This window comes from Protopterus annectens, chromosome 5.part1, assembly GCF_019279795.1.
Source record: "Protopterus annectens isolate FY-2018-M chromosome 5.part1, PAN1.0, whole genome shotgun sequence".
Classification (NCBI taxonomy): Eukaryota; Metazoa; Chordata; order Ceratodontiformes; family Protopteridae; genus Protopterus; species Protopterus annectens.
Window position 1 is genome coordinate 417,192,616 of NC_056736.1, and position 27,380 is coordinate 417,219,995.

The 27,380-nt window shown below is 39.0% G+C and overlaps 1 protein-coding gene across 1 annotated transcript in view; it reads right to left on the reverse strand.

The window, feature by feature from the left end:
* The window catches only part of LOC122803295, a 347,178-nt gene that overhangs the window by 143,965 nt on the left and 175,833 nt on the right, over positions 1 to 27,380 (reverse strand). The window contains exon 3 of the mRNA XM_044072866.1: positions 12,821 to 12,917. Within this exon, the coding sequence (XP_043928801.1) occupies positions 12,821 to 12,917 (97 nt within the window). The remainder of the gene's footprint in view (positions 1 to 12,820; positions 12,918 to 27,380) is intronic.

Consider the following 27,380-nt stretch of genomic DNA (forward strand, 5'->3'; position numbering starts at 1 on the left):
TGTTTCTACACATACTCCCAGATTCCAGGTTGATGTTATGCACATACCCGTCCATCTCTTTTTGCACAGACTCTGGGCATGTCTTGACCACATGCAGGTGAACCAGGGCATATTTAGACTATTTCCCTCTTAAACCTTTAGTGACTTACAACACTCTTATACAGGATTTCCTAGACAGTTATATTATGTAGTACAGTGTGGGTGACAGTGATGAGTAATACCTTATTATTCACAGCAACTGCAACAATAACTATGCCACAGAATATCAAAGTAAACAGTACCAGTACAGGGTATCAATCTTTTATTTCTAGGCACAGTGTTCGTATCTGATGGACTTGTGGGAGCAATGTTTGTTAGCACTACCTGAATGTTGCCACACAAATTACCAGATTACACATTAGTATTATGCACATACATCTCACTCTGTTACTGTACACACTGTGGTCACAGCTTCACAACATGGGGGTGTAGATGGGACATACCTGGCTTATTACTCTCATAACATTTTGGGGAGTTGCTAGAGTGACAGGTGTGTTCTTACAGATGTGTGACAATCAGTTGTATTTCTTGTTTGCTGCCTAAACATCTGGGATAATCCCACTGATCTCCCGGGGGATAGGGTGACAGGCAGCAGATATGGGCCGATTTACTGGACATTTTTGACATATCTGTACAGTTGTGGGCTATGATTCTGTATGCATCCTACTACCACCCCCAGGATTCAAACCATGGCTGTGTGTGCTAAAAATACAGCAGTTCATATCTCAGTTGTGTGTGCTATTTGGATTTTGTTGTTTCTCTTTTCACCGTTTTCTGTCCATTTCTCTCTCAGTTGTACTATATGACCTCTTGGGATTACACCAGTCATATACAGACATTCCTACACATTTTATTTATGTTGCGCAGTGTGGGTAACAGTGCTTAATACAACAGTACTATTAAGTGATTGCAAATCAACATTACCATATGATACCAGAGTAAACACATGCAGTCCAGCAGGTAGACCTTTATTGTCAGGCTATTATGCTTTTATTTACATACAACCTATATGAGACTCTTCCTGCCATATTCTCTGGTGTATGCAGTACATGCCTTAAACAATGCAGGTTTTATACAGGCAATTAACTTAATACTACTTTTAGATTTATTTCCTATGACAGTACATGCAAGAGTATTACTCACCTGCCTCGCATTGCAACCACTCCAAGCGACATCCATGGGCCTTCTGGTTCACAGCCCGCTCACTTGCCACTGTGAAGGACATAAGAGGAATATTTAGTCATACCTGTCCATAATATACATGAGCTGACAATTATTAAACAGGTAGTGAAGTGATACTTACACACAGCTGGGGCCTCCCCTGTCCTCCTAGCCTCTTGGATCCACTGATCCAAGAGATCCCCCTTTTGCCACTTCAGGTCGACATAGTGATGTCTGACCTGCTCACCAGTTTGGAGTATGCCAGTGGCACTGGTGAGGTCACAGGTGAGACAGTCCCAGGCTTCTGCTTTATATTGGGAACCCTGGTACTGGCCCTGCAGCAGTCTCTGGTTATGGTCTTTCACAAGGAGTCCTGCCATGACTCTGGACTCTTGGATGCCCCAGCGCTGCATCCGAAAGGGCACACCCTCTCCCATTCCAGACATAGTGCCTACAGTGGGAAGCTACAACCAGTTATGAGATGTATTCCTGCCTGTTGGGTTTAAATAAGGCCGATTTCCTGCACTTTGCCCTGATTGGACAGTTTTGAAAAGGTTACGCTGTGGGCAAACTTATTTACCTAAGGCTGGCATTGTTTAAAGGGGTATACCAATGGGCAAATTGAGTTAGCTGGCCTATACATTGCTTATACCTACTAAGCTGGGCTGTGCAATGCTTAGCATTGCTTAATATTTAATTTACATTATATTTGCTTTTTGGCATTGATTTAGTATTCATTACATTATATATGTGTTTGGTATCCATGATTCATGTGTATGTATGGGGTCCTTGTGTTTATTAGGATATTTCAACACTTTATTACAATGACATCTCACATCTGGGCTTACTGCAGTACTCCAGTTCATATATTTATGTTATGTAGTAGGTTATACAACATAAGACTGTATATAGATTCCTTTCACATGTTCAGGTTGATTTTCCTATAGTGATGATTTGTTTGGTGATACCTCACTCTTATAAGTTCATAGGTTCATAGGTAGGTACTAGGCTATCGGCCCTAGGGCCCATAAAAGCCTAGCCAAAAAATGTACCCTGGCTTTCGCCACCCAAAAAAATTATTTTCCTGTGCCCCTGTCGAGCAGAGCCACAGAAGTGATCCCCGGGGTGAATTTCCCATTTCCCATCCAATCATCAAGATTTTTCTTGAAGAGTGCTAATGAGGAGCTCTGTTTGACATAGATAGGTAGTCTGTTCCAGAGTATGGGAAGTCTCTGGGACAGGAATCTATCCCTCCAGCATATTCTGTTTATTGTGGTGACAAGGTTTAGGTCCCTAGAGCGTGTAGCTCGGAGGGATTGGGATTTCTTTAAGTGGAGCATGTCCAACAGCTCTGGGTTTGACATAGCTTTGTATGTTAGACAGAGATCGCCCCTGAGTAGGTGATATGCGATGAAGAAAAGCTGTAGTTTTTTGAGACGGTCTGCATAGAGCATCTGTTTGAGTCCAGTAATCCTCTTTGTGAGGTATTTCTGTGGTCTTTCCAGTTGTTGTAGATGTCTTGTGAGGTACATATCAAAAGGGGCATTGTACTCTATAATGGGTCTAATGAGTGATGAGTAGAGGGGAACAATGACCTCTTTTTTTCTGGATGAGAATCCTTTTGTGATGAGATGAGCCACGTAGAAGGATTTCCTGACCACTGTGGTGATGTGATTTTCAAAGGAGAGACTACTGTCCACCTGTGTCCCAAGGTCTCTTATCACATTTTTGGCATTAAGTAGACTACCAGCTATGTGGTAGTTCATGGGTACAGAGATTTTACCAAAGGGGATGACAATACACTTTTTGGCATTGAGCTTCAGGCCATGGGTTTGACACCAGGTTTCTGTCTCAGTTAGTCCCTTTTGTAGTTTGTCCACATCGTTAGGAGTTTCGATTATGACTCCTAGTTTGCAGTCATGTGCAAACTTTGTTTGCCAAAGACCTTCTGTGTTGGCCTGCACTTCAGAGAAGTAGATACCAAACAGGAGAGGACCCAGGACCGAACCCTGTGGTACTCCACTTGTCACTGGTCTGATGTCGGATTTGGAATCCGCTACTTTCAAAGTGTGGGTTCTGTCCATGAGCCAGTTGGCAACCCATAGTGAGCTTATCTATAATTCCAGAGTGGGGGATGGTGTCGAAAGCCTTGGTGAGATCTAGATAAGCTGTGTGAACCATTTTACCCTCATCTATGGCTTTGATGACTGCTTCAAAGAAGTCAATCAGGTTTAGGAGACATACTCTGCCTTTTACAAATCCAAACTGGGTAGGTTCCAGAGTTTGGAGATTACCAATGTCTTTGTTTATGAGTTCCATGATGATACATTCCATGGCCTTGCAGACCAGGCTCATCAGGCTAATGGGGCGGTAGTTCCCGGGGTCCATCGTGGCTCCCCCTTTGTGGAGTGGGATAACTGTCGTGGTGCGCCATTCAGTGGGTACAAAGCCTGAGGTGAGGCTATGATTGAACATGGTACTTAGGTAGGGTGCCAGTTCATTCTGTAGTTCATGTAGAACGCAGCCTTATGTAATGCTGTAATGGCCTAGTGGTTAACTACTGCAACTGTAGTGTACAGGGTCCAGGGCTCAAGACCTGCAAAGGTTGTTTATTTTGTTTCTGGCCAGAACAGTGGCTGATGCATACAGAGTGATTAAGCCACTTTTAAACAATTGTAAGCAGGTTTACACGGGTTTGCATGAAGGTAAGCAATGTTAACCTCTGGTTAAATATGCTTACAGAGAATTAGCTTCAATATTGCTTAAACTGTGTGCGCATTGCTTACCCCTATGCAAATGGGCTTAAACTCGCTTACTACTGCTTAAATATGCTTACTCTTGCTTACTAGTGCTTATACTCGCTTACCACCACACTAATTTAGACAATAATGTGTAATGGTTCTTAGGAAGTTGGTGGATTTGGAAACTGTATGGAGTTATCATTCATTGCACATTTTACCTTCCATTTGTATCCCTGATTCCTGTGTACATATACTATATGGGGCACTTGTGATTATCTGTGGACTTTGCAACATTATGACAATGAAATCTTCACATTTGCATTTAATGCAGTACTCCAGTTCACAAATATATGTTATTTAGTAGGTTATGCAACTAAAAATGTTGGTCATAAAGTGATTTGATATGGAGAATGGAGTGGAGTGGGACTCAAACCGGGAATGACTGCTCGTAAGGAAAATGCTCTGCCCACTGCACTATTGCTATACTGTTTCATTTGCATATATCTTGCTTTTTATCCTCTTGTGCCATTTAAGCTGCATTAACCATAGCTAAGCGATGGGCAAATCCGCACACCTATGATTAAATGTAATATGTTTCATAAAAAAAATAAATAATACATCTTTATATTTGTTGTTTTAACTATTGCTCTTGTACACATGGGGGGTGTTGCTGGGGGTATGCGAACACCTATGAGTGGTCTCGCTCATTCTTTTATTACTACTCTGTTGTTCTTCATTGCAGGGGGTGTATTTTCTGAGAGCTCTGCTCTCATACATTTTAGAATAGGAGCTCAGGCAGAGTGCCTTCATTAATATGCATGGAGTACTACCATCCTGCTCCTAAACGGCCACATCTGTGCAGGACTAAGCTAGTCCTGCATGGAAGGATAGTGAATCTGGGGGAATAAATTACTAATAATTCTTTATCCAGACAAATCTCCTACTAAATATCTTAATTTTTCTAAAATATAACTATGTATAAAATAAACTTATTTTGCCAAATGATAACTCAAAAGTTTTCCACATATTTATTGCTAGTCTGATTTCATCTAATAATTCAGTCCATTGTTTTAAAATTCTTTTCATCACCAAATGTAATCTGTAATAAATTTGTACCAGTTTTAGAAAAAAACAAACATCTGCTATTTTTGTAATTTCTTCAAAACCTTTACTCTTGCTTTTATTAATTTTCAATCCTGCCATTTTCTTATATCGCTCAATTTCAATGATCACTTTACTAATCCATAACTTACTCTTAGCAAAATAACCAAATTATCTGCATGCAACATATACACTGGGACTTTCACAGCATCTTTAAATGTAACTTCACAATCTTTAATCTCCCTTTCAATGTTTATAGTTATTGCATTCATTGCTAAAGCAAAGATTGTTCCACTTATAGGAAAGCTCTGCTTTTCACCCCCACCAATACTTTTATTTTGCTAGAAAACCAAACATTAATTACTGTCTGTACATATGATGTTTGATATACATTCTTCACTATCTGTATAAACTTTTCTTGATACCCATCTTGTTCTAGTGTATCAAACATTATGTTGTGACGTACATGCTGTCATAAGCCTTTTCAGCATCACATTACTATTTTTATCTCATCTGCAACATTTTAATTTCCCAACTAATTCACTGTAATCAGTAAGTCTTTAGAACATCTTCATTCTATTCCATGCATCCCTTTATTAAGTACTACCTTTAGCGCTTTACTCAATATTGATTGTGTTATAGTCATAAATATTTTATAATCTGTATTATTAAGGGTAATGGCCTCAAATGTTTAATATCTTCTTATTACCTTTCTTTTTATATATAAACGTCATATCTGTAGTAATCATTTTGTCAATAATAACAATTTTAACCATTCAGTCACAATTTTCACTTTTGCCATCTTATCTTCATCCATCTGTAAATAAATCTCATACCCCAAACCATCCAGTCCAGGTGAACCATCCCTCTTGATATTTCTTATAACTTCATTAAATTCTTCCAGAGTAATATCTTTTTTAACATCAGTTACTATTTTTTATCAGTCTCACTAACCTTCATAGCTTCATAGGTTCATAGGTGTGTACTAGGCTAATGTCCCTGAGGCCTATGTAAGCCTACCCAATACGAATCCCTAGTATAATGTCAACAGATGTTAGTTCCCATTGCCGCTTTCTAGCAGGGTAGCTGAGTTGATCCCCAGGGTGAATTTTCTATTTTCCATCCATTCGTCAAGATTTCTTTTGAAGGGGCCAGAGAGGAGCTCTGCTTAACGTGGATGGGGAGTCTGTTCCAGAGCATAGGCAGACTCTGGGTAAGGAACCTATCCCTCCAGCATGTTCTATTTAATGCAGTAACAAGATTGAGGTCCCTGGAGCATGTGGCATGGCGGGAATTGGATTTTTTTTAGATGTAGCATGTCTAGCAGCTCATGGTCAGACATGGCTCTGTAGGTTAAGCAGAGATCGCCTCTAAGGAAGCGATATGAGTCTGAGTATAGCTGGAGTTTTTTGAGTCTGTCAGTATAGGGCATGTGTTTAAGGCCTAGAATCCTCTCAGTGAGGTATTTTTGTGGTATTTCCAGCTGTTGCAGGTGTCTAATGAGTTACATGCCAAAAGGGACATTGTATTCTACAATAGGTCTAATCAGGGATGAGTAGAGAGGGATGATGACCTCTTTCTTCCTAGATGAAAAAGCCTTTGTGATGACATGTGCCATATAAAAGGATTTTCTAACCACAGTGGTGATGTGGTTGTCAAAGGAGAGGTTGCTATCAACCTGTGTTCCCAGCTTTCTTATTACACCTTCTGAGTTAAGTGGAACACCGTTGCTGTGTTAGTTCATGGGCACAGAGTTTTTCCCAAAGGAAATAACGATGCATTTTTTGGCATTCTGTTTAAGGCCGGGGTTCAGGCATCAGTCATTGGTGTCAGTGAGGCCCCTTTGTGCCAGTTGGGGAGTCTATAATGGCTCCCAGTTTGCAATCATCTACAAACTTGGTCAGCCAGAGTCCTTTTGTGTTGGCTTGAACTTCTGAGAAGTAGATGCCGAACAGAAGGGGACCCAGGACAGATCCCTGTGGGACACCACTCGTGACTGGTCAGTAGTCCAATTAGGAGACTACAACTTTCAGAGTGTGAGTTTTATCCATGAACAATTTAGCAACCCATCTTGTGACATAGGGGTTAATGCCTTGATTAGTGAGTCTATCAATGATTCCCGAGTGGGGAATGGTATCAAAGGCTTTGGAAAGATTGAGATAGGCTGTGTGTACCACCTTACCCTCATCCACAGCTCTGGTGATGGACTCAAAGAAGTCTACCAGATTGAGCAGGCATGATCTACCTTTCACAAATCTGAACTGTATGTGGTCTAGAGTTTGGAGGCTTCCTATATCCCTATATCCCTATTTATAAGGTCCACAATGATACACTCCATAGCCTTGCATATCAGACTAGTCAGGCTAATGGGGCGGTAGTTTCCAGGGTCTGTAGTCCCTCCACCTTTGTGGAGTGGGATGACCGTGACCGTTCAGCATTTGGTTGGTATAAAGCCTGAAGAGAGGCTGTGACTGAATAGGGCACTCAGGTTTGGTGTCAGTTCATTTTGTAGCTCATGTAGGATGCATTCAGGGATATTATTGGGTCCAATGGAAGTTGTGTTCTTGGCTTTAAACAGTGTGGTTTTAACCTGAGCAGCAGTAATATTAGGAACTTGACACGCATTGGGAATTATGATTGGCCCTTTGGAGGGTGAAAGGGTGGTAACGTTTGCACTAAAATTCAGCTAATATATTGGCAATGTCAGCTAGCTTGGTATATGTGTTGCCATTGTGCTGTAGCTCAGAGCAGACCTGACTGTTGCCCTGAAGATTCTTGACATAACTATAGAATGCCTTGTGGTTGCCTTTAGTATTCGCTGCTATTTTGTTTTCATAGCTAGCTTTAGAGGATTTGATGAGGTATCTCAATTTTTTGCTAAGGTTAGCTAGGGATTTTTTCCAGTCTTGGGACTTCACTCTTTTCTGCAACAGTTTCTTCCTTCTGTTGTAGAGTTTGTTTATGGTAGGGGACCACCAGATTGGCTTCCTTTTTTTGGAGGTAAGCGTCTTGGTTCTGTTTGGGATGGCTCTATCCATGCACTTGTGAATGTGTTCGTGCAGTGAAATGGTGTGTGATTCAGCAATCAAGCAGCTATTTTCAAACTGCATGGGCATCGTAAAGTTTGCCACCTCCATTTTTAGGAGCCCAAAGTTTGCTTTGGAGAAGTTTTTTACAGTGTTTTCCTTTACAGTGGGAGAGGGGGGATGTGGATATCCATGGTGATTAGCTTGTGGTCAGATCTCACCAGGGTGGAGTTAATTTCAGGTGTACAGCAGCAGTTGTTTATGCTGGTTATGACCAGATCAAGGATGTTGTTACCCCTAGTGGTGGTAAGAACAAGTTGGTCCAGGGCATTGGAATTTATGAATTCCAGGAATCGTTGAGCAAGTGAGTTAGTACTTGAGTAATTTTCCCAGTTTATGTAGGGGTATTTAAAGTCCCCCAGTATTAGGGTGTTGTGTTGCACTTTGGTATTTTCCAGGATGTTTAGGAATGTGAAGTGGGAGTCTTGGGACATGGTGGTGGACCTATAACAGGCAACCACCTGGATTGCTGTCTTGCCCAGTGTTAGTTGTACCTGGAGTATCTCCTAAGTGTTGTGTTGGACTACTAGTCTGGAGGTGTGTGCTTCGGTCCAGGTTTTGGGGCCTAAAGGTGTGGTATGAATTATAGTCTGGTGGTGCAGGGGTGCTCTCTGCAGCCTTAAACCAGGTTTCAGTTAGTGCACAAACATTGATGCTCTCCATTTTAAGGAGGGTTTCGAGTGAGTGCATTTTGAGATTCAAATGTCTAGCACTGAGTAGCATAACCCTCAGATTCTGTTTGCATGTAGCAGTTACAGTGGTACTTTTGACATCAGGACATTGTCTAAAAAAGGTGGTATAGGGTGGCAAGTGCCTTAGCCAGTATCTGGAATCCTAGGGGTGACAGATGCAGGTCATCTCTGGTGAAGCATCAAGGTCTGTTGATCATGTCATCCCAGGAAGACAGATACTGGATTCCCTTAGAATGACACCAGAAATTTAGCCAATTGTTGAAGTCAATCATTTTGTCCTTGTACTGTGGTATCATTATGGGTGATGGCAGGATGCTACTCAGGGTCAGGGTCATACCTACCTGAGCTACATGGTCCGAGAGCTCCTTCATGTCTCTTTTCATGTAATCCAGAGAGGTACGTCTCAGGTTGTTTACACCAGCATGGACAATGACGAGTCATATTTTTACCTGCTGTGGAGTGACTTCAGCATGTGCATTATGTGGCAGATCCTGGCACCTGACAGGCAGTTAACTGTACAATAATTCATTTTCTCTTATTATACATTTAGTATAAATATCCTTACTGTATTTTCAATACTTAATGTCTTTTTCAATACTTTAACAGTTTTATCTAAAGCAAACATTTCTTCACCTTCTTTATTCAAAATACATTCTATTTTACTTGTTTCATTTCACATTCTTACATAAAGGAGAAATTTCCTCAGATTTTCATTTTAACAAATATTTTGCTTATATAACAAAGACCTGATTTTTTTATATTTTCTTTATATATTTCTCTCTCTTGCCTTATTGTCTTGCTTTCATTTGTATCAAGTTTTTTCATATTGATTAATTAATTTCTCATAATCATAGCTCAAAATCCCCTCCAATATCATAACTTCTTTATTATATCTTATTTTAAAAACAGATGACCATACTAGTAAGTATTCATAAAAGGTCATATTATATTATGATCCTGCATAACTTTTCCATCTCTCTTTTAAATATCATGTTCTCCACCACTTCCCATGTTAATCTCTTTATTTCCTTTTCCATCAAAAATATAACATTCTTCATTTAATATTCTGCATTTATTACACAATGATCTGAAAAAAAATGACTTCTATTGCATCTCCCTCTTGCACTGTATATCTGCCTTGATAGTCCCTTTATATGTATAATTTCTCTTTTTGCCTACATGTAAGTTTCCCATCTTAAACATTTGTCTACATACTTGAACATGACATCCTACCTTACCTCTTTATTTTCTAATATTACATTTCAAATCACCTAAAATAACAATATTCATATTTGGAATAACACAGTATTTTAATTCTTCAAACAATAAAACCCGGTGTTACCCTTTGTGGATGCAAAAATTGAGATAATTCTCACAACATATATTTTTGTTTATGTATTTATTTATTTATTTATTTTTGTGTGCTTGTTTTCTGGGGTAGTTCGCTGATCTCCATGGACCTTTTTCAGACTTAGCTTGGGAGGGGTGTCTGGTTAAGTGACTTGGTCGGAGTCACACACTTAGGCAGTGGAGGATGGAGGAATTAAACTTTGCATTACTCAACCACAGTGAGCAGATCGTTAACAGCTCCTTAATCCTCTAAGCCAAATGCCAGACAAAACTGTCTTTACATTTCTAATACAGATTATTATGCACCTACCAGGTTTTATCAATATTCAGTTTTTTTTAATTAGTAGCACTCTACCAGAATGCACATCTTATCCAAATGTCCTTACAAGCTTTTCCCATAATACTTCAGCCTGTTCACTTAACTTTCTAATGTCAAGCAAATGTGTAATATCACAAATTAGCTTCTTACACCACAATGACATATTTAGTCTTCTTTTTTATGTATTTTGTTAACATTTAGGGAAATAATATTTAACCCTTTCCTTTTTTGTATTTTTTTCTGTAATAATTTTATTTACCTTTTCCTGTCTCTCTCTTGGCTAGTTTCCTCTTGACCAATCTCCTTTCCCTTTTCATCATTGGTCAAAGGACCACATTCCAAAAGAGTTGCTGTCAGTGTATGTCTGCCCTGATTCTAAAAGACTTGCTCTCAGTGCAAGCGACTTCCTTTGGTGTAAGGCCTGAATATAAACTAACTTATTCCAGGGGGGAGGATAGATTCCAAACGACCTGCTCTGTGTATAAGTAGTCACTTGAACTGAGAGCAAGTCTTTTGGAATCTGACCCAATGGTTCAAACAAATGTTGAATTTTGATATTATATTCAATTATATTTGTGTCTGAATGTTGTAGATTCTTTACATTTTCCATTATGTCTTCACTTCCATCTTAAACATCTTGACATTCAGTACTTCACATATCTTCTTGCTATTCATTTTCATATATATTTTTTCTTTATAACAATGAAATCAAAATTGTATTTGGCTGCCACAAATTCTACAAGGCATTTTACAATTATTTATTCTATGCCCTAGTTTCCCATATTATGTACATGTACACTTGTCACAATCATATATAAGATGGTCACTTGAACCAGAAAAATGTCTTTGGTAGCCCGTATATTCAACCATTCATTATGTGCCATTTATAATTACAATATTGGATAAATGTACACATTTATCATCATGATTATATAAACATACATTTGTATTACATGCTTCATTCTATGTAATTCTCTCGTCTAAACATTTTAAACTTTGTATACATTTTAGATTCTTTTTAAAAAAGTCTTTTATTTCTTCTTCTTTAGTTATGTTGCACTTCTGAATTGTGCTGTTTTGCCTTCTTTCATATATTTGAATAGAATCACTAACAACATATCTATTCCATGGGTCACATAAATATTTATTAGAAAAGGCAGCCAGAAACATCTCAGTTCCATCAGTTGTTTTAGAAGCTTGTTTCATCAAAGCTTTCATTTCCTATATGAATGAAAGCTCTTTTATCTTCTGATTTTACCCATTAAGTACACATTACATTGTCCCAAATAAAGTATTTGTTTAACAGATTTCCCTGTTTTCGTTTACCTAACAACTTGCCATTTCACATTCAGGTTAATAGCAATATTATTTTTCTTCGAACCAGCAGCACAACAGCAGCATATGTTTTATTTCACTATTGTCATAGACAGTTACCTTTTCGTTGCACTCATTTTTTTCTTGACATATTCAGCTTCTTCCTGCATCTATGCATACTTCTTTTCTTGTGATAAAGATGCAGTTTTGCCTGAATGTCTGCCCAAAAAGCTGCACCCTCATCACTTGGCTCCAAACTGTTAATCATCACCTGCAAAATATTGTTAACTAATCCAGTGGGCAACTTCATTAACAATTGCAAGTGGTAATCCACATTCCAAAATACTTACAGTCCTTTTGGCAACATCACTTTAGAGCAACTGTAACTCCTGTTGTACTCCATTTTCGTCTGATTCCTCCATCTCTCTCCTTCCCTGAAGTTATCCTACAGCTTACAGCTGGACTGATGGAAAAGAGTATTAGAACTTTCCCAGTGCCCTGGCCAATTTCCCCTAGTAGTATAAAGACCATCTTGGGTCTCACCTAAAAAGAGGCCATTAGCCTACTGTGACGAACCAGGTTAACAAAAGGATAAAAAAATATAATATATGCCTTAATCAATATCAAGGACATGTGGAGTGGTGTAGAACCTTGACATAAAACAACTTTTAAACAATCTATATATGACATTCAAAAAGGAGGAATGCAGGAAGTGAAACAACAGGAGATATTTCTTTACAGAAACCATTGGATGCATGCATAAGACTCCTGGTCCAGTTAACAACTGCAGAGCAACACAGTGGAAGTATTCATGAGTATAGAGAGTTGCATATGAAAAACACTGCAAAAAGAAAGAAAGAAACTGGAGAAGACTATACAGAATTCCCAGTGTTTGCAGTCCAGTGGCTAGATTATATGAGTTATAATTATTGTTCTGCAATGATTGCCTGTGCATATTATGTGTATGTGTATTATTTTCATTGCATGTGTTCAAAGAATCCTGAATTTTTTTCTTACCAGATGAGTTGTTGTTTTACTGAGACACTCAATCAGGACATCAGGTTCCAAATTCTCCACACTAGTATCATTCACTTCCAAAATTTTATCTCCTTTCCTGTTAGAAATCATAAAAAAATAAACAACGTATAACTGATGTTGTCTAGTGTACAAGTCTTTTTGTTGTCTGTACCATATTAAGGGTTATTGTTCCACTTAGGTATGTTAGTTAATGTGGGCTAGGCTGTAACTGTAACTTCTGTACTTTACTGTAATTTTCACTTTTTTTGTCACTGCAAAGGAAATAGACTGGCATGGCTAAACTATAATTAACTCATGTTCATAAGCTGACTGCCATCTTTTTTGAATTTCAGGACATTAACAACACAATAATGGAAGCCATTACAAATGAAAAGCAAAAGTCTGGCTACACACAGAAGTCATGTTTACTACAGAGTATTGTGATCTTCAGCTGTAAATAGCTGCATTTAGCAATGACAAATTAAAAACATCAAAAAAGGGAAGTTTTTGGAGATGAGGGCTAATACCCCTGTAGCTCCATGTAGGTGTATTTGCCCTTTACACCTATTTGCATATATACATTAGTTGCATGGTCATAGAACTGTGGAGAAGTTGGCAACTCATCTGTGCTATTTACAGATAACAGAGCTTGCTTAAAGAGTGACTATCTTTGACAGTTAAATTCAATCGAAACTACAGTTTTAGTCTAAGGTCCAACATGTGTAGGTAATACCGCAAAACCATGTTGACATGTATCGCCAATAGTATCTATTGATATCAGATGCTAAACTAAACTGTATTTTGTAAATTAATTCAAATACCACAATCCATGTAAATGTACTAGCACAATGGCAAACATTGTGTGCTTAAGAACAGCAGCATTTCAAAGCCTAGATGTCAGATTTAAAGCATTCAACACTCAAGCAGACAAAAACAACTACATCATCTTAGTGTATCTCATATTCATTCCTATATTTCCTGCACCTGTTACACATTTCTGCTTTATACATTGCTATTGTAGTTGAATCACAAATAGAACCATTTTCCTCAGACTGCTACATGCTCTTCCAACTGACTTGACCCTCCTAAAATATACTAACTATCCTCATAGTAATGCAATAGAATCTACAAGCAGGCTCTGTTACAGATTTTTTTTCCAAACTAATACTGCACTGCATCACCCTCCTGCAGAATAAGTACAGACAAATCATCTTGCCTCTGGCTACAAAACTTTCATAATTGTATGAAATGTTATTAGCCACTATACATTTGCAAAATGTGGAGTAATTAAAGACTGCTTTGTTGCTTTTGCTCTGAATGTTGTAATATGTATGTATGTATGCGTGACCATCTTTGAATGTCCCTGAGCCACTAAATCTCAAATATTTCTTTCTTTTTGCTAGAGAAAAAAAAGCTATTACCTGATACTGATGTGTACTGTTTTGGAGAAGCTTCTCCCTTTGTTAGTTAAAGATAAGACTATCGTCTCTGTAAATTTCAATGTTTCTGTCTTTTTTCCAGCTCAATAACATAAAAATTGTGAATCTAACAATGCTCCAGATGACATTGGTTCATTTAGTGACCTGGCTACTTAAGGACACAGCCAAGATGGATTAAGTGAACAGCTGGTCCTCTTACCCAGCCCAGGGGTAGGATGCTGTTGGAGTCCCACATCAAGAGCTCCACCTTGGAGAAAACTAAGTGCTGCAACTGTTGCACTGAAATGCAAGCCCATTGTGGAGGGAGCAGTCTGTCTGAAATTTGTTAGCATAAGGAAGCATGAACTTGCACTGGGACCAGAATACTGGCCATTATACCAAATATTTAGCCTTATAGTGGTATGTTCAGAACAGATTCATGATTATTCATTTAATGAAATTTATCTGATGGACAACAAACTCAAAATAACTATTGTTGAAAGCCACTTTCAGCAAATACAAAAATAAGCTTTTTTGCAGGGACACGTCCCCCCTGTACCCTCATGTGGAGGTAGAGCCCCCACATCCTCCTTAAATAATATATGCTAACACCATAGTTGCACAGCAGTGGAGAAACGTGCAAGAGTTAATCATTGCTGAAAATGGCTTTCAACAATATTTCCTTTGCTGTATTGTCCATTCAGAAAAATTAATTTTAAAACATGCCATGCTTCCATTCATAGCATATTAAACAAATATTTTAACTGATGATAGCCCTGATTCCTAATTCTTGAATCCCTTGTCTGTTGTCTTAAGACACGAACCTTAGGTAATGAATGAATGGATATATACAGGAATGAAACAGCATCTGTGGTAGGGATGGAGCAAAAATGAAACACATTATTGCATGTTATGGTTTCAGACAATAAGGCCAATTTTCTACAAAACAGTTGTTTTTTCACCATTTCAAGCAAAATGTTTCCAGTCTATGCTTTTCCAAACATTGCTCTGTCAATCACTATAAAAATCTTATTACTTTTTAGTTCACTGCATCATATTATCATATTGCATGTTTTCTTTCTTTTTTTTTTTTCTTTTCACATGGGGGGAAATATACTGACTTGTATCTCTTCTCAGGCTATCTGCTTCATATAGCCGTTACTTATGACAGAAATTATGACGTAGAATATTTCTTATATTTATTAGCCATTATATAAACTCATTATTCTGGTCTCCAGTAATAGGAAATCTTTACTCTCATGGCAAGTATCCCTGTTCAAAGTATCAGCTGAGGTTGGACTATCAAACATCCCCTTTTAGCCAGAATATAGCAGATAATGTTAAGTCTTTTTCAGATAAGTGACTCTAATGGTTTACACATTATATAGATTAACATCATCGATCAAATAGATTGATTAATAATATAATACTAGATTCTAGGTTAATACTTACAAGATATATTGAAAATGAAACAGATATTGCCAATATACTGGCCAACAGATTCAGTGCCAAATTTACCCCTCTCTCCCCCACCAAAGAACCAATCACAATACCAGTAGATTGCTAGGCATGCAGTACTATTGCTGCAGAGGTTAAAACAGCACTGTCTAAGGCCAGGAATACAGCTTCTATGGGACCTAACACTATCCCTGGCTGTGTTCTACATGAACTACAGAGTGAACTGGCATCACACCTGTGTGCCCTGTTCAATCAAAGCCTCACTTCAGGCTTTGTCCCTAATGAATGGCAAACTGCTACAGTAATCCTCTACACAAAGGAGGAGTGACTACAGAGCCTGGGAACTATTGCCCCATTAGTCTGACGAGTCTGATATGCAAAGCTATAGAATGCATTATAATGGGCCTAATAAACAAGGATATAGGGAATATCCAAACTCTGGATCCCACAAAGTTTGGTTTTGTGAAGGGTAGATCATGCCTGCTCAACCTGGTTGACTTCTTTGAGTCAGTCACCAGAGCTGTGGATGAAGGCAAGGTGGATCATACAGCCTACCTTGATCTGGCCAAGGCCTTTGATACCATTCCCAACTCAGGAATCATAGAAAAACTCACTAAGCTAGGCATCAACCCTTATATCACTAGCTGGGTTGCAAACTGGCTCACAGATAGAACCCACAGTGTAAAAGTAGCTGGCTCCAAGTCAGACTACTGACCTGTCATGAGTGGAGTCCCACAGGGTTTGGTCCTGGGTCCTCTCCTGTTTGGTATCTACTTCTCTGAAGTCCAGGCCAACATGAAGGGACTCAAGCTGACAAAGTTCGCAAATGATTGCAAGCTGGGCGCTATTAATAACTCCCCAAGTGATGTTGACATCCTACAGAAAGGCCTCACTGAGACCAACAACTGGTGCCCGAACCATGGCCTTAAGCTCAATGCCAAAAAATGTGTTGTCATCCCCTTTGGGAAAAACCTGGTTCCCATGAATAACTACATCGATGGTAGTCCACTGAACATAGAAGGAGTTATAAGAGATCTGGGAACACAGGTTGACAGCAACCTCTCTTTTGACCACCACATTGCTTCTGTGGTCAGAAAGTCCTTCTATGTGGCACATCTCATTACTAAGGGTTTTGCATCCAGAAGGAAAGAAGTCATTGTCTCCCTCTACTCTTCCCTCATTAGGCCAGTCATCGAGTATAATGCCCCATTTGGCATGTACCTCACTAAACACCTGCAACAACTGGAGAGGCCACAAAAGTACCTCACAAAGAGGATCCTAGGCCTTAAACACTTGTCCTATATGGACAGACGGAAAAAACTCCAACTATTCTCTGTCTCATATCGCCTACTTAGAGGCAATCTCTGCCTGACTTACAAATCCATGTCTGACCCAGCTTTGTTAGAAATGCTACATCTAAAGAAATCCCAATCTCCCAGCACCACATGCTCCAGAGGCCTCAATCTCATTACCACAATCAACAAAACAAGCTGGAAGGACAGGTTCATAACCCAGAGACTGCCCATGCTATGGAACAGACTTCCCAAACATGTCAAGCAGGGCACCTCACTGACCCTCTTCAAAAGAAATCTTGATGAGTGGATGGGAAATAGAAAATTCATCTGTGGGTTAACTCCAGTGGCTCTGGGAACTAAGATCGGGTGTCACGATGCCAGGGTAATCCTATGGGCTAGGCTTGTAAAGGCTCCAGGGCCATTAGCCCTATGAACCTATATTCCTGAGCCAATAAGCCATCAACTCTTATAACAAATACATTTAAATCATCACAGTTATCAACTACGATACACAGGCAGACAGACAAATAGCAGTATTACATAAATACATAAAATGTATACACAAGTACTGGTCTTTATATACATCATTAATAATGGGAATACTAATGAATGAGGGTAACACTAAAATAACATTGGCTGTCTGTTTTATTTATTTACATTTGTTTACTACAATAGTCTGACTGGGTCAGCAGAAGCAAACCCATTTTCAAATCTGGACAAAGTCTGACAAAATGGGGGAACAAAAGCCCAAAAATAGGAACAAATGTTAATATTGTTCTTATAAACTTAGAAAGTTGCTAGAGTAACAGGGTTTGTATTAACATACATTTTCAGAAGGATTTGAAGTCTGAATCTGAAATGTATTTCATTATTTAGTAACTTCAATCTTCAGATCATCACAGAGATTTGTCAAAAAAAAACACAGATTTTATGAGGAATAGACCAATAAATATGAGGCAAAAACCTAGACATTCTGCAAAAATCTGGACAGCTGAGAGGTATATTTACGAGGGGTGTGGCAGCCCAGCACCAAATCATGTGGTATATCTAACTTCATCTAAAATAGTGGGAAACTATACATTTCATTGTTTACAGGAAAATAATTATGTAAATCCAAGAAAACAGTCAAGTCCAAACAGGCTGTGCAAACTTTTATTCCATAAAAACAGGCAAAATGGTAATAAAACTGTGAGCACTTTTGGGATAACCCTTCATCAGACACTGAAACAGCATTTATGAAGTCTATTTAAATACATTTAAAAACACATCCACAAATCATCTCACTGCCCTCCTTTCCCTAAGGGCTGGTCTTAAAGGTATACATGTATTCAACCCTGGTGGATGATGTGCTGCTAGCTCTATAATCCAGTGTAGTTCATTATATTCAGTAACATTCACTATGCCCCCCCCCTTTTACTCACATGAGTAACCTGTATAACAATGAATTGAAACTAGGGTTAGGGACAGAATTCTTCATTTTTTTGGCAATTCCATAGTTGATGTAGCAGCAAAAAAAAAAAAAAAAATGGCTGCCAGAGCAGTGCGAGGAGAACAAAGTAGAAGGTATCTCATTAGCCAAAAGAGTTCAACAGTTGAAGCAGATTTGGTGAAGATCCAGAAAACACAGGGAGCTGCCAATGAACAAGCATAATGTAAGGTTGCTAGTCCAGTTCCTGGAGTGCAGTTGCATATGTACAAAACAGAACAAGGGGCACTTTTGCACTACACAACAAAATCATTGGCTAAGCAGTTAATACAGTCACCAGTTACTGGGCCATATAGTCTTCCAGAAAAGTTGGCATGTCATAAAGCATATGTTTTAGAATCCTCAGCTAAAAACCTGTGTAAGGAAACACACGAGGAACACATAAAGTGCCTGCAGGCAAACCTTATATTAAAGAAACCTCAGTTACAAACAGTGCCAGTTTCAGAGTGAGCATGGTACAGTATACAGATAGATTTTGCAGGATTTCCTCCCCTAGCAAAAGGGGGCTACTGATACTTGTTGGTAGTAGTGGATACTTTTGCCAAGTGGGTGGAAACTATTCCCAAGGACATGACAGCAAGAACTGCAGCATCCACATTATGGAACAATTTTTTTCACATTGAGGGTGGTCTTAGATCACTAAATCTGACAGTGGTACTCAATTCACAAGTCAGGTTATGAAGGAAGTTTGTAATCTGTTAGAAATACAGCAGAGATTTCATGCACCCACGGTCTAATGGACTGGTAGAAAAATGAATAATAAATCATTAAGGAAAGGCTTACTAAAGCTTTTATAGAGAGGGGGCCTACTTGGGGTCATTCATTTGCCAATGATTTTGTTGAGAATAAGGCCATCATCCAATGTCAAATCAAGAATCGTACCTTTTGAGTTAATGAAAGGAGGAAAAATGCCATTGAATTTTCCCATTGATCCATTTCTCATTTCACTATAACACATCACCAGGCTTGGTTACAGATTTTGCAGGGATCCATTAACAACATGAGTTCATTCCATGCAGGTAGGATGTACAAGGTGCTAGGACACCAAGCTCAAATTGTACAGCTAAAGCAGCGTTAACAAGTTGTGCTGAAGCAATTTGTGTTTGGGGCTGTTTTGCTTTAAACTGGAAAGGACCATACATTATAGTGAAACAGGTAGGGCCTCTGGTGTATCAGACTGAGAGAAGTGATAAGAATCACAGGGACACGAAATTTAAAATTGTGCATGTTGTTCAACTAAATCTTGTTAAAAATATAGATGTAAACTCAAGAAAGTTATACTGCTGTTTTGTAATTTACAGATTTGGATTTTTGAATAATCTGTCAGCATGATTTTTTTTTAAATGCAAACTTTCTAATATTAGCCATCTACCCTTGCACAGGCGATGGGGAAGGGGGGGTTGAAAGACCTAAGTGTACAAGGGACCAGGAAAGAACAATGGGACTCTAAGTCTGCTTTCCCAATACCACAGCAATGACTTGGGATGATGGGGCATAGGACACACTTTAGTATTCTTGCTTGGCTTAATTATGTTTTTCAAGGTCTGGGATGGTCCATTCATTTATTATGACAACTGGATTACAAACAGAAGAATTACCACTGGAGATTGCAAGTGACTGTGAAACAGTTTATGTGCCAGTCAATGAAACCCTCACAGCTTATTGTTTTTTTTTCAATATATCTTTAAATATAGTAATAGTATCAGTGGTATAGACATAATATCACATTGTTTACATGGAATGTTGTTAGTGTTACAGACATTTTAGTACATAAACAGTATGACAGCCAAATTTATGTAGATTTGTCTCAGATATCTGAAGGGATATTTTCTTTAGGATTATTACATGTATACAAGGCTGATTCACTTATGTATTCATGTAGAGTAGTAACATCACAATATTAAGTATTATGAGCTGATTTTCAAGTTCAGGTTCTGTTTACAGAGCATCATCTAGTAAAAAATGAAATACTAAAATGTGAGGACTGGTATCCACCTTATAATACATTCACCAAGCTTTGGTTTACCTATGCACATTTATTTATTTAACATTTGTTGACTAGGAAAGTCCGACTAGGAAAGAGCCTATTTCCAGTGGATGACTGGGGAGAAATACTCCAGATGCATGTCTTTAGATTGCTTGCTTCACATGCTTTTAATTTTCCCAAATGCTAGATTTGGGTTCATGTGCAAGTGGCAGGGAAAGGTATCCCTTTAGTGTCAGTTTCATTTAGTCTTCAGGAAATAGCCATCATGGTTGATAGGTTATATAATGAGAAAGGAAATGGTTTAAGCAATACAATGTTTAAAGAAATTAATGTTAACACCCAATATTTAAATCTGTAAATAGTAGGAAAAGGTGTCAGTTGCTATAAGAGAGACATCATGGTACAATAAGGCACCAGTTCACAAGGTAGAAAACCTAGGCAATAGTCAATTTTACCATTACAGCATACAGAAATAGGAAAGAAAAATATGCAGGGTTAAAAGTCAGACCATGTCTAATCTGACTGAAGAATCACAGAAATAAACTGAGACCATGTATGGTATTTTCTTCGAGTTGCTTCTGGAAGAGCAGCGTTGGCATTTTAACTATGCATTAAAGCACATATATTATGTGTGTGGAAACAGAGCCTACAAATGGCTACCAGCAAACTGGTATGGGTTGTGTTATATACGATATATAATACCAGCCATAAGTCATTTTAAAACAATATCTGGACTAATAAATTTTAGGAATCACAGAATTAAAAGAGACTTGCACACTGATTTTCAGGATAATGTGCAGGTTTCAGATACATCACACATACTTCAGAATTTAGACTTAAAGACCCTAAAGGCTATGAATCTAGATGGTGAGTTAATTGTATTTCCTGCATATGTAGCTGTTAAAGCTATTTGGAAATTATGTGAATTAGCCAAATTCCTGGAGATATTAACTAATAGTACCTTTGAGACCATAAAGGACATCACTATCTATCAGGATACATCTGTAGATTATGAGTGAGGTGGCATAAAGCCTGTATATTCAAACCAGATTACAATAGTTAGTAACATAGCTATGATTCATTTGTGAGGCAACTGCAAAAGAAGGCCCCTGTAAAACTTTCATCAGGGACCTCAGGGGGAGCTGTTAGATTAAGTTTTTTTCACTTAAAAGTAACGGCTAGTCATAAAGTAGAATAAATAGTAGAATAGGCCTGAAAATATAGAGTCAGATTTGTGTTTTCATTTATGCATACAGTTTCAGGGAAAGACAGTTAAGTAGAAGGAAAAAGATAACCTTGCTGACTAAGCATGAGAAGTTCAGAAATAACAGTTCTCAATGGAAATCTACAGAATGTTCCTGTACTTGCAATGGAATGCTAGACAATGAATAGACAGTTAGGCACAGTCAGGCACCTACAAACCAAGGCCTGAGAATTAAGGTCAAGAGTGTGGATATGGCTCCCAAAGGAAAGTTACTGGACTGAAGTAAAATAATATGTATGTTTAAGACAGAGCTTTCAGTTGGAGTCTGGAGCAAGACTTGCTCAGATATCATTGAATTACCTCATGCTTTTAGTTGTCTGATATATTATGCTGCTATATACCATCTGAATATGCTGCTGTGATATTTATATCTACTGCTATTATATGCTATTATAATATGCTGCCCACTACAATAAACTTTTATTAAGCAATCCAGTTCAACTGAACTCTGATTTCTTACAGTGGCATCCTGAAATGCATTAAGAAAAAATAAATAAATACCATTTCATGTAGTCAGCCATCCATCTGTTCATGACCGACAGAAAATACTGCTGTTACCTATTAAGAGGTTACAGTCATAAAAAAAATTACAGTAAAGAATATGAAATTAGTAATCTGTCCAGCTAAGTTTATAAATATATGTGTTCAAATATTAGTAATGCTGACCGCACATAATAACAGAAATAAAATTTGCATTTACAGATGTAAAGAGTTGTGTAGCACTGCAGTGAAAAAGTTGCAAAGCCTTTTCCATTTATTACAAGAAGACAGTTTTCTGGGAGAGGAAAGAGTAAAAAGAACTGATGCACTTAATTATTTGTTCTTAAGTATTTCTTGCACATACAACATGGCTGAAATGGCACTCACCACACCCTAGTCAAACTGACTGTTGGAGGAGGGAAGTGGGGGTTACTTTGCTTTAATGATAGCCTGCAATAGAAGAAGCCGCTGTACTTCATTACTGTACATTTGACAAAGTTCTGCAGGAAAGGAAATTCACACTTTTTGAATTAATGCATTTCAGCCTTGGTAGTTCATCAGGTTTTCCACAGAGCAATACATGCATTTTCTAAAACTAAAGTCAGATATGCATTCATAATGCTCCACTACCCTGCACAACACAGGAGAATATTTCAGTACTGAACTGTAATAATGCACACATGTATGCATTCAACAGTTACAATCTGAAAGGATAAGATATAAATGAAAATGAATACAGGGAATATAAGTCATTTATTTGTAGAATAATTCTAATACAGGTAAACAAGATTATCCTTCTCTCTTTAATTTGTAGCTGAAGGAAAAATGCAATATAATTCTCAACAAAAAAAGAGAAGAGTCATGAGGCTGGTGGAATCTTCTGGTAAGTGGAACAGGTGTCCATAAGATATTTATTACTTAAGTAACCATAGCAGAAATGTAAAATTACACATAATTCAGAGTGGCATAAACAATAGTACAACAATACTTTTAAAACTGATTTTAGTAGTAATTCTGCAAACAACTGTTGTTATAACTTTGCAGCTGAAATGAACTCAAAGGAAGACAGGAAAAGATGAAGGAAAATGTGCTATCCTGCCATTTTTAAGCATGATTAGCTGTAGTTGTTAACTGATTTATTTAATGACTGATAACTGTGTACTGTAAAATATGTTTGAAAAGTATGGACTTGAAGAACAAAACCATTTCAATTCATCACCAGTGTGTGTAAGCACTAGTCTTACACATTTGCTCAAGTTACATAAGTACTTCCCCAACCACAGCCCCCAAGTGTATGCATAAGCACTTCCCATACACAACTGTACTTCAATAAAGATATTTTTCTGAATGGTTTATTGACTTGATACCTTGCATTACAATAGTATTGTGTTGAGTTATCATGCTTTCTTTTCTTTTTTTTTTGTATCTCCCTACCTTTTTTCCTCATTTATTTATTATTTTGCTTATGCATTTCTTTTTACTTTGTTATTTTGCTTCTCTCCCATTTCATTTTTCTTTTATGCAGTTTCAAACCCATGAGGAACAGTATAAACATGTATCTCCCAGCCTAGGGAGAAATCACCTTCTGCCTGTTCAGGACCATTCTTGCAGGGTTGGAGTGGAAGCACTGGTCCTGCAGACACTCAAACACATGACTGAGGACATATTGGAAGAGGTAGTGGACAGGATAATTATGCTAGTTGAAGCCTGTCTTCAGCATGTACAAGACACACTCACCTAGTTAGTGCTGACCTCCGTGCCAGCACAGTCCCTACCCACTCAGCATTGGGGACCACCAATGCAACACCATCTGGCAATGGACTTGTTTGAGGCTCTGTGGACTGGACATACAGTTGAGACTTCCTCAGCCCTTCTTCCCTTATTCTTTCTCCACACCCTCATACCTATTTCTCACCCACACTACCCTCTTACAAAAACAAAAAAAATTCTAAAAATAGAGCAGGTGTATCCCTCAACATAGACATACTGCACCCTGTCACATCTCCTCCAGCTCAAACCTTCTTGATATTTCTCTTGAGAATTCTCTTTTTTGTTTATCTATCCTTTTTCAATCTTTCCTATCACCCCCTTTTTATTCTTTAATGAAGCCATCAGGGCATCCACAAAAGGATACCCCTATGTGAAACATGTCGAAGTCCTTTAATTAAAAAAAAAAAAGAAAATAATTTTAGCTGCTGTGCAGTCTGCAACTTTGCTATAATGCTTTAAGCATGATTTCACTCAGCCATGCTTGCCCATGATATACTACTGCACATTGGCTTCACAATACTACAAAATACATTGCTCATATGAAAAATGACCTTGCACAATTTACATGCTTATAAAAAGGGCGTGATTACAGAATTTGCTTTGCACTTCTGTATTCAGTGCAACTACGTTACTCTGACCTTATTTGCACATCCATGTAGTGCTGTATTTACAGATGTGTGCTATGCACCCGTGCTGCCCCGGGCTATGAATACCACCCATAATTTTGTAAGACTTTTAAAAGACTATGGTAAATAATTGTCAGTGGAGGTTATGTTTTTTAATAATGTTTTTTATTAATTAGAAAGTGGGCGAGCTGACTGGAAGGAAGTATCAGTGAGATAAATCCCTAGATTGAATATGGTTCAAAGCAATGCTATATTTAAATATATAAAAATATAGAATTGATACAAAATCAGAAGGGAGGAAACCAACCCCCAGATTCAGCAAGCCCTGCACGGTCTGCAGGAACAGTGCAGGACCTCCAGGAGGCACTATGGCTGCCGTGCGAGCCAGGAATCAGCTGTAGGGGAGTGCACGAGCGCTCCTGTACTATTCCTGCATGGACACAGCTCCTGTATGCAAATTACTCCATTTTCAGGTGAAAACCATGCAAATGAGGTGAATTTGTAATCCAGGAAGCTGGCAGTGCAGCGTGCAGAAATGTACTCGGTTAGTAACCGAGTACATTTCTGTAAACTACAAAATGGAGCCATGACATCTCCAAATAAAATGTGTATAATATGGGAAACCATGCCAATGGCCAAATATATGGCCATTGGCATGGAAAACAGTCGCAAAAATAAAAAAAAATAACTTTTATTTTTTTAGCCGATATCAGCTGTTTAAGTGTAGGGCAAGCAGAGCTCAAATGGGATCGGGCCGAAAATATGAAAAATAACGTAAAATAAGCATTCTAACCAAAATCACTATATTGCCATTATACTCAATGGCAGGCAGAAGACAATATTGCAAGTGAATAGTAGTTGCTAAGGGGGGAGGCTCAGTGTGGGATCTGTAACCAAGGCAATCTTATGCAAATGAGAGAAATTATACTGAATCCCAGATTTCCCCTCAGTGCTAGTCAGCACCCAACAGTGTAAGAGCAGGAATAGCATGATTCAAGCCTAAGAGTTAGCTGACATCATGGGGGGTGACAGGTATACTGTAAGCAGATTGGAGCCCTATGGCTTGGGTTTGCCCTTAGCTTAGCAGAGCTAAGCAAGGGGGTGTGTCTGACACTGCCTAGCACTCTTTACATTGCCTAAGTGGGTGTAAAGGAAAAAAAAAGTAAACCAGGAAACAGCAGCTCTGTGCACATCTGAGCACTGTGTTTGCACGGGAAGCCCCTAGGCTTAAACAGGAAGACAATGGGAAGGGAAAACAGCAGTAGGAAGGTAATCAAGGAGAACTAGCATAGCTGGCAGGCGAAATGTATCAGAATCAGCCAATTATACAGAGAGCAGCTCAGCCCAGCCTAGAACACTACTATAAACTATGAAAACACCTTTCCCTCTGTTTTTTCCCACAAACTCTACACCACCGGTGTATACAAGTGGGGAAATTTTAACAAATAAAAACAACAAAATGAAAGGGGTTGCAGCAGCTATCATACATCAACATGTGGAAGAGGCTGAGGGTGGTGAGGATGAGAATGCTGTCGACCAACCCACAGTGAGGAGACGGAGAAGAGTGTACAGACCCAGGGTAGCTTACCAGGGGCTACATGAGCGGAGATAGTGGAATGCTATAGGGTGGACAGGGACCTTCTACAGCAAATTGTTAAGCTGTGCCAGCCACGGCTGACACACAGAACTAACAGAGGGGAACCCAATCCAGTGGATACCAAGGTATGTGTAGGCCTAAGAATACTAGCCACATGTACCTTCCAAAGGCCAAATGGGGATATCATGGGGATCACACAGGCATCAGCATCCAGGGTACTCCACCAGTTCCTGGATTCCATGTCAGCACATGCCAGTGAGCACGTATATTTCCCCAACACCTGTGAGGCGTTGGCCAGCAATATGCATATTTTCCACCAAATAGCAGAATACCCTGAGGTAGTGGGTGCTATAGACTGCACGCACATACACACATCAAAGCACCACCCAGTGAGCAGGGTGGGGTCTACATCAACTGTAAGGGCTTCCCCTCCATCAACTGCCAGGTCGTGTGTGATGCCCAGGGCATTATAATGAATTTGTGTGCAGGCAGCCCTGGAAGCTATCACGACTCCCACATCTGGCATATGACGCAGCTGTACCAGAGATTTGCCAATGGGAACATCCCTTACGGTCACCTAGTAGGGGATGCTGGTTACGCACTGGAGCCGTGGCTGATAACACCCATCAGAAATGCACACACACCCGAACAAGAATGCCATAATGAGGCACACGCACAGACCAGAATTATAATAGAGCATGTGTTTGGGATGCTCAAGTCATGGTTCCGGTGCCTGGACACATCCGGTAGAGCCTTGCAGTACTCACCAGCTACATGTACTCAAATTGTCATCGTATATGCCATGCTACACAATATGATCCATCAGGAACAGCTGCAGCAGAACAGCAGGGCCACACAGCCCCCAACCATTGTCAAAGCCTGCACAGGCACAGAGTGACTCAGAGGAGGAACAACCTGAGCCTGCCCCAGTAGGCAGAAGGAGGCATTCCCAGTATTCCCTGGCCTTGGTAGAGAGGCAACGCATAGCACATACACTGACACCTCTCTCTGACTCACACATACAGTAAAAGGGATGCCAAACATGACACTACCTGTGCTGAACCATGTATAGGGAGTGTACTATGTGCATCTGAAATAGGCAGCCCTCCAGCACCATCCAGAATACTAGCACACCCACAATGTAAGTCACTCTTCCTACCAATTGCTGAATGGAGTATT